General features: G+C 63.6%; 1 protein-coding gene across 1 annotated transcript; it reads left to right on the top strand.

Moving 5' to 3' along the window:
- Nucleotides 1-1,060: 1,060 nt before the first annotated feature.
- On the top strand, nt 1,061-7,684 carry GAL (galanin and GMAP prepropeptide). The gene is made up of 6 exons (XM_086679338.1): nt 1,061-1,197; nt 1,392-1,472; nt 2,123-2,177; nt 5,488-5,574; nt 5,824-5,901; nt 7,415-7,684. The coding sequence occupies exons 2-6, from the start codon at nt 1,392-1,394 to the stop codon at nt 7,483-7,485; spliced, it is 372 nt and encodes a 123-aa protein (XP_086535464.1). The 5' UTR covers nt 1,061-1,197; the 3' UTR covers nt 7,486-7,684.
- Nucleotides 7,685-8,323: the final 639 nt, after the last annotated feature.

The following is an 8,323-nucleotide window of genomic DNA, read 5'->3' as shown; positions in this document are numbered from 1 at the left end:
AGCGGGGGAGTGCTGCTTGTGGGTGGGGGCTTCACTCCCCTGCTTGGACCTGGGGTGGGAGGAGTGGGGGGTGGGGCCCACCACCGCAGCAATGACCCGGGCCATGGGATGTTGCGAGCTCTCCCCTACGGATTTCCGGGCTCCCCGTTCAGTATACGGGGGCTCTCAGAGGGGTGACAGAGGCTCTCCCATGGTGCAACCGCCCCAGTGGGGTGATGAAAACTTGTGGGGTGATGGGGGTTCTCTGCAGGGTGATGGGGCTCTGCAGGGGTGATGGGGGCTCTCTGCAGGGCTGATGGGGGTTCTCTGCAGGGGGGATGAGGGGCTCTCTGCAGGGATGATGGGGGCTCTCTGCAGGGGTGACAGGGGCTCTGCAGGGTGATGGGTGTTCTCTGCAGGGGTCATGGCGGCTCTGCAGGGGTGATGGGGGCTCTCTGCAGGAGGATGGGGGTTCTCTGCGGGGGTGATGAGGGGCTCTCTGCAGGGGTGATGGGGGTTCTCTGAAGGGGTGATGGGGGCTCTGCAGGGGTGATGGGGGCTTTGCAGGGGTGATGGGGGTTCTCTGCAGGGGTCATGGGAGCTCTCTGCAGGGTGATGGGTTTCTCTGCAGGGGTCATGGGGGTTCTCTGCAGGGGTCATGGGGCATCTCTGCAGGGGTGATGGGGCTCTCTACAGGAGTGATGAGGGGCTCTCTGCAGGGGTGATGGGGATTCCCTACAGAGGTGATGGGGCTCTGCAGGGGTGATGGGGGTTCTCTGCAGGGGTGATGGGGATTCTCTGCAGGGCTGATGGGGCTCTGCAGAGGTGATGGGGGCTCTCTGTGGGGTGACAGAGGCTGTCGTGGGGTTTGGGGGCACTGTGCCTTCCCTGCCCCTCCAGCCACGCCACCGAACCACTCGCAGCCTCCTCTGCAGGAGCGGAGCTACCTCCCCTCCCGCCCCCCCGCGGGGGGGGGGGGGCACTGCAGGGGGGAGGGGCGGAAGGCGGGAACTGAGCCCCGTGACGCTGCGCGCGGCATAAATAGCGGCGGCGGCGGCAGCCGGGGCCGCGGACACGTCGAGGGAGCCCAGCCGCCGCGCTTCCTCCCCGCGTTCCCGAGGCCGCGCGATGCGCTGAGCGCCCCGGGCTCTGCCAGACCCGACCGACCGACCGGACGCCCGCACCCGCCGCCGCCCCGGGACCCCGCCCCCGCTCAAGGTACTGCGCGCCCCGGGGGGTGGGGCAGCGGGAGGCGACCCCTTCCTGCGGTCTGCGGTCCGCGCCCCTCCCGCACTGGGCCCTCCCGGGGCCCTTCGCCCCTCCCCAGCCCCCCACCCCCCACCCCCGGCCGCCCGACGTGCGCCCCGGGGCCCCGCTGCTCGCCCCACGCCCGCCCCGCGCCTTCCTTGCAGATGCCCGGCGGCTGCGCGCTCCTGCTCGCCTGGTTGCTCTTCGCTGCGGCCCTTTCGGCCACCCCGGGGCTCGGGTCACCGGTGAGTGCGGGACGCGTCCCCCCCCCCCCCCCCCCCCCCCCCCCCCGCTCCGGGGCGGCGGGGGTCCTGCAGCCCAGGGCCGGGGTCCCGCGGCCGCGGGAGCGCTCCCCGCTCCTCCTGGGGGGTTGGGGGGGGCGCCTCTGCCCGCGCACGACCGGCTCTGGGCTAGAAACCGGTGAAAGCTGGAGTCTGCCAGCAAATCTCATTTCATTCCGTCCAGGAGCGGGCCACCCACACGTGCCCTCCACCTGGCGTGTCCTCAGTGTGGCTTAGAAGCAAGTTGGGTGCACCGTGGGTTCCGGGCCGGTGGCTCTAGAGTGAATTATTTGGTGAAGCCGGCAGTCCTGTTTTCAGGTCGAATGTAGCAGATGTGGGGGCAAAGCAGGGATTTCCTGCAGCCCCGGGAAGCGTATGCCTTTTCCAGATTCCCACGTCATGCGTGGAAAGCCTGGTGACCGGCCTTGAATGTGCGTCTCGCCTTAACGCACTGGTGTGTGTGTGCTTGTAAATTCCGTGATGGTCTGAAGCACCCCCAACAGCTTGCCACCGGGGGTTACCCTGCCAGCAGCTGCCCTGGGGGCTCCCGTGAGCCCCTGCAGCCTGTACCGGCCCCAGCCTGGCCATCTGACCCCCTTTTCTCCCCGCCAAAGGTGAAGGAAAAGAGAGGCTGGACCCTGAACAGCGCCGGCTACCTCCTCGGGCCACGTAAGTGACAGTGCGCGACGCGCTCAGAAGGCTCTGCTCCTCCAACGCCCGGAGCCACTTGTGCTGACCCTGCCCCTGAGATCCGCGAAGCCAGCCACACTGTGATGCTGACTCTCCGGTCTCAGTCAAGGGGAAGTGGGGGCTCCGTGAGGCTGTGAGCAGGAGGGGGGGGGGCAGCTGATTCCAGTAGTCGCCGCGTCCACAGTGGCGCCCCTTCCCGCACCCCGAAAGGCAGGCCCGGCCGCCAGCCTCCTGCTCCCCCTTTATTTCTGTCCCTCAGCAAATGGGCAGATGCCTGGGGACCTCTGACCCCATCTGCCCCATCTCTTTGCCTTGCTCTGTCTTGAACCTTGACCTGTCCTGTGGCTTGCGGCCAGGCAGACCCTGGGCACCCTCCCCTTGCCTCGTCCACCGCCCTTTTCCCTCAGGGCTGCCCCCGCCCCACCCCCAAACCTCACGGGGTGACCAGGGACCTGTGCATCGCTGCGCACAGCCTTGCCAGCCTCCGCTCTGGACATGTGCCCAAGCACCGTTCCTTCTGGAAGCCTCTCCCTCCTCGCCCTCCTGCCCTGCACCCCGATGTTCCCCGGGCTTCCCCGGGTCACAGCCCTTGAAGGCGGACCTTCCCTCGGGGCTCTGTTCTGGGTCCTCTCCCGAGTCCCTGCGCCTCCCTCAACACCCCCATCCTCCCTCAGCGTCACAAAGCACAGGCCGTCTTCGGCACTCAAGCCCTCTCTCTGTCGTTTTTTTTGGAAGCCCCGGATGGGAACTCCCAGATGGCCCCAGGACAGTTGAAACACGCTCACCCCGTGCCCTGCTCCAAACCTGTCCCCTCGCCTGCGGGCCCTCCCCAGCCCACTGCCACCACCAGGACCCCTCGTGGCGCCCTGCTCTCTGGGGACGGACGGTCAGCCGTCCCGTGTGGCACAGGGCAGGACTCAGAGTGTTACAGCATGACCAAAATGCCCCGTTGGGAGGCGAGTGGCGAACAGGAAGAAAGCCGAGTGTCAGCCGGGGGCCCGGTGACCCACACGTATAGGTCTCCCGGGGCGTGACTGGGGCCGGGGCTGGTGGGCAGGGGTTTGTACCCGGCTGCACGGAGAGGCATGAGATGCCCACAGCCCTCACCCCGGGCCGTAAGTGGAAATGGGTCAGCTGGTCCGAGTCCCGATGTTCCCCCAAGGGGCCTGCCGGCCGCAGTCGGCCTCGGTAGCACTTTGTCTGCTTTGAAAGCTCACATCTGGGCGGGTGGCCGATGGCAGGGCACTTGCACCAACTTGCGGTCGCCCACCAGGGTGCCAGGCCGCCCCGGGCCTTAGCTCTGCGCCACGAATACTCCAGCTGAACCGTGAGGCCGGGGTGGGGGGCTTGCGCGTGTGGGGAACACACTAGAACCCGGGCGTGTGGCTTCACCCGCAGCCATCAGTTCCCAGAACTTGCCAGGCTGTGGGTGGACTACTACTGAGTGTCCTGTCCTTGACGTGCCACCGTGGGGACGCGGTGTAGCTTCAGTGCCTTCACGATGCAGAGAACCCGGTGGGTCTGGAGGTGCTGGGCCTTCACACGCCCCTCGTGTGGCAGCTGCTTGTGGAGAGGCCAGTGCTCGCTCCGGGCTGTGGGACTCCTGGCAGGAACAGGGGGCAGCAGGCTAGGCCTCCAGCTGGCCCCAGCCCCGAAGAGGACAGCTCTGCGACCTGCGGGCTGCGCGTGTCCCCTCTGTCCGAGTGGCACCTGCAGATTTTAATTATCCTAAAGGAGGGGACGAGGGAAGACCTTTCACCCTCCCTCCAATCGCTTATGCGCTTGCAGTTTCAAATTTGCAGGCAGGGCTGGTTTGGGGACAGCCTTAGATCTTAAAAAGAAACAGAAACAAACCCTCCCCTGTTTATGAACTGCCTTCCGTAGCAGGAAAGGAGGCGAATAACTCGGTTCCCACCAGAGCAACTAGGGAAGAGCCCGCAGGGCGTGCTTAGCTCCTAACCCCACCGTGAGAATACAGACCTCCTGCCGCAGAGGGTTGTCTGATCGCCTGGGGGATGCTTCCAGAAACACAGGCACGGAGAGGACAGAGACAAGCCAGCCGGGGCCACAGGCAGCGTCTCTGGGTGCTCTGGTCTCCGGTCAAAGGCAAGGGCAGGTCCCCGTGCAGTCCTGTCACTGCAAGTGGGTTGGCCTCGCCTGCGGGACGGACAGACGGGCTCAAAGGGCTCGTTTCCCCGAGTCCTTTGGGACCCTGAGCTCCGTCCCTCGGGAAGCACCTCGTCTCTGTGCTTCTGGCCCGGAGGAAAGGAAGGCCGTTCACCGGAGATCTTTGCTCGTGGTGCCTCAGAATGTTGAAACTGCGTCCGTCAGGAAGATGGGAGTCCTGAGGCAGGATTTACCATCAAGGTGGTGTCTCTGTCCGGCTGGGTCACCAGGAGCTGGACATCCAGACCGGCTCGTGGGTGCGCCCCGTTCCGCCAGCGCGGGCCGCGTCCCGGCCGCGGTTGCAAACGGCGGGGCCCTGACCCGGCTCCAGGAGCCACGCGAGGGTCGCCCTGCTTCTTCCTGCGTGTCGTGCCACAAACTCCGGACGGACTCCGGCTCTGGAGGAAGGGGTTCATTTCGTCTTGCTCGGCCTGTAGGTGGAGCCCCCGCAGCCTGCCCCCGTCGCCCCTTCACCTCCGCTGCCTCGTCACCCCGAATCAGGCACCTGGCCCCCCGCTGGACGCTGGGGGGAGCAGGACCTCCTGCCCTCTTCCCGAGTTTCTCAAGGGGTCGCTCTGCTTGCAGTCCCTCGTCTCACACCGCCCAGCGCACACGAGCGCACGCGTGTGCACGCACCCTCAGCCCCCCTGCTTCCCCCTCCCTCTCCCCCTCTGCCGCTGTCCCTGGCTGTCTCTGGCCGCCTGGCTCCAGTCCAGCTGCCACAGAGGTCTTTGAAAGATAAGTCTGTTTTCAGGGACATAGGACCCCAGCCCCTGCGGTGTCCCCGAGAGACACCCAGCTCGGGCGCCGGCGCCTCTGGGACCCCCCGGACGCTCCCCTCGCTGCACCTGTGGGCTGTGCGCCCCCTCACTCCCCTCCTGTCTGGGTGGGCTCCCCCCTCCGGCAGAGTGCCAGCACCTGGGGGAGATCGTGCCTCTGGCCCTGGCACAAGTCCCTAGCTCCAGGAAGAGAATGATCTTCCTGCTTCTATGGTTTCCCTGCCGTGGCTTTATTTTTACCGTGTGTGTTAGATTATACGCAGCCAGCGCGTCCTTCTCTGGGGCTGGGGCATGTGTGACTGTAGGGACGACGGTCAGGTGCTTTCCTCTCTGTTTGCGAACAGATGCCATTGACAACCACAGATCGTTTCAGGAGAAGCCTGGCCTCACTGGCAAACGGGAGCTCCCGCCCGAAGACGAAGCAAGGCCAGGTGAGCGAGCTGTGGGTCACATCTCCGTCCGCCGCTCCCAGGGCACACAGGCCCCTTGGCCTTGACCTGGCTCTCCCCCCGCCCCCCCACCGCCCTACCTCCCTGCTGTGCTGAGCGAGGCCCTGCGGGGCGGGAGGGGTCACGGCCAGTCTGTTGACTTCCAGATGCCCAGGTCTCCGCAGACGGAGAGGTGAGGTGCAGACCACCGTGGGGCAGGTTTTGCAGACGCGGATTCTTTCTGTTTCCTAGGAGGCTTTGCCAGGCCGCTGTCCGAGAATGCTGTTGTGCACACGATAATTGAGTTTCTGACTTTCTTGCGTCTCAAAGGTATGTGAAATATTACTCAATAAAAAAATTTTTTTTAACGTTTATTTTTGAGAGAGAGAGAGAGAGAGAGCGTGTGAGCAGGGGAGGGGCAGAGAGAGAGGGAGACACAGGATCCCAAGCAGGCTCCAGGCTCCGAGCTGTAAGCACAGAGCCTGACTCGGGGCCCGAACTCACGGACTGTGAGATCATGACGTGACCTGAAGTCCGACGCTTAACCGACTGAGCCATCCAGGTGCCCCAAAATATTACCAATTTTAAAGGCCACCTCTTGGAACCCCACACACGTGAAACACCTGCCAGAAAGGGCTCCCGTAGAATTCCCTTGGGGAGTAAGTAGCCCCCCCCCCCCCGCCCCCCACATTCCCATCGCCAGTGTTGGTCAGAATTGCTGGTGGTCCCAGCACTGTCCCCGAGAGGGACCCTCGACAGGGGAGAGGGAGGCCCCAGGTCCCACTCACTCGGCTGGGGCCACACTTGGTGTCACGGCAGCAACTCCTGTACATTTTAGGGGCCACGGCCCCTTGTAGGCCATCATAAACCGTCTTGTCAGCCCGGTGAATTAGTTCGCCCTCATTTCCGATTCCAGTCTTTCTTTCCGCAGCCTTCCCATAGGACAGGCTGCCCTTCCGTCTAACGACCTCCATCCTAGGTCTGGTGTCTTCCGGGGGTACCACATGCCACGAGGCCTCCCTGGGGGCCCGTTTCAGCCTCGCGCCTCTGCCTTGTGTGGTCGTGCGGGCAACAGTGAGCAGTGACTGCCTTCATCACACAACCCCGGGGGTCACACTGCTCGCCGGAAGGCACCAGGACAGAGGACAGAGGTGGCAGTGCCCTGGGAGCGGAGCACAGGGGACAGGGACCGGGGACAGCGGGGGACACGGTTGTCACGTTTTGCACTTTACGGTTTGTTGTGAGTTTGGCCAAGACTTGGCCGGGACCAATTCTGGGTCGTGTTTTGGTCTGTGTGCTTTCTGGCTGCGCGGGTGGCCGGGGTGGAAGGGGTTCAGGTGGGTGTGGGAGGGAGGAGGTCAGAGGCCTGCGGCTCCTTCCTGAGAACCGCCCGTGGCCAGGGGGACCGTGGAGGACGCGGCCGTCCCAGAACCCAGAACCGAGTTCGCGCCGTCGGAGCCCCGCCGAGCGTGCAGATAGCTCCTGCTGGGGAACATCTGGTGGTGACTTTTCCAGCAAGGGGCAGACGGACTCTTCCAGGGGCTTCCTGTTCTCTGTTACGTTTCGAATTTTGTCACACGCGACTGCATTAGGGGACACCGCTTTTTATTACCCCAGCGCGGATTACACGCCTTTAAATCATGGTTTAAAAAGTCTGACCGTTTCAGATGCATAAGAGGTGTGAGACTTAACGTCGGGAAAGGGTGCGGAGTGGGATGGGGTGTGCCCGATCTCGGGTGTGATCCTGGGAGACCCCCGGGGAGCGGCTGCAGCGGCTCGGGCGTGTGGGCTTGGAGCGCCCGCTCTCTCTGGGGCTCTACCCAAGCGCGTTCCTTCTTTGCAGAGGCCGGGGCCCTGGGGTTCCTGCCGGACCTCCCGCCCGCAGCCTCCGCAGAAGACTGGAAACAGCCCTGAGGAAGCCCTCGAGAATGTTCCTCCGCACGATGTCGCTTACGGCCAAACTCGGACACGACGGATGGTGTTGTGCCAACTTACGTGGGGTGGCCAGTCCTGTCTTCTCTGCCCTGATGCTGTGCCGTGTTATTGCTGTTAAGATTTTTTTTTCCCCGTTTGATAATTATTTTGAGTGGCAAAATAAAAGATAGCAACCGCTTTCGATGGTCATTTCCGTGTGTCTGTCTTGTCACCCATGCCACCGGGGGGGGGGGAGGGGGCATTTAAAAGATAAAGCCTGATTAGAATCCCGTGCGTCAGACGAGTTTTAAGCCCAAATTTTACCGTCCAGAGCATCTGTGACACACCGTCTCTTGTCACGGCGAGGGAACGTGTCCAGGGAGCACAGAGTTATCTCCATTTTCGGCCGAGTACAACATAATTACGCAGGTGGGTCTGTTACCGACACAAACACAAAACAGAACCGAACCCCTGCCCGCAGGGAGCTGGTGCTTTGAGAGATGGAAACAGAAAGCCTAGGGCACCCCTGAACATGATAGATGAGGGAATTCTCCGGTGCTGGCGAAGGTCCCGGGTGAGGAGGAGGAGGAGGAAAGAGACCCAGCAGGGCGACGTGGGGTTTGACAACAGTGTTGAAATCACGCGGCCGGGGTACAGAGGTCGGGGGTCCTAAAAGTCTTAACTGCCTGACCGGTCAGGAGACGTGTGGGGTTCAGTGCTGCGGGAGGGACAGCTTGTGGGGGCAGCACTGCCAGAGAGGCAGGGCGGGGAGGGTCTCTGGGGCAGAAACAAAAAGGTCACACAGAAGGTGACCAAAAGGTCTCGGAAGATCTGAGAA

The sequence above is a fragment of the Puma concolor genome, chromosome D1 (genome assembly GCF_028749965.1).
Source record: "Puma concolor isolate L17-30 chromosome D1, mPumCon1.1.hap2, whole genome shotgun sequence".
Classification (NCBI taxonomy): Eukaryota; Metazoa; Chordata; class Mammalia; order Carnivora; family Felidae; genus Puma; species Puma concolor.
This window is presented reverse-complemented; position numbering and strand designations above follow the sequence as displayed.

Coding starts and splice junctions, on each gene's coding strand:
- GAL (XM_086679338.1), top strand. CDS start 1,392: ATGCCCGGCGGCTGCGCGCTCCTGCTCGCCTGGTTGCTCTTCGCTGCG. Junction 2,178..5,487: donor CGGCTACCTCCTCGGGCCAC/GTAAGTGACAGT, acceptor GTTTGCGAACAG/ATGCCATTGACAACCACAGA. Junction 5,575..5,823: donor CGAAGACGAAGCAAGGCCAG/GTGAGCGAGCTG, acceptor TCTGTTTCCTAG/GAGGCTTTGCCAGGCCGCTG.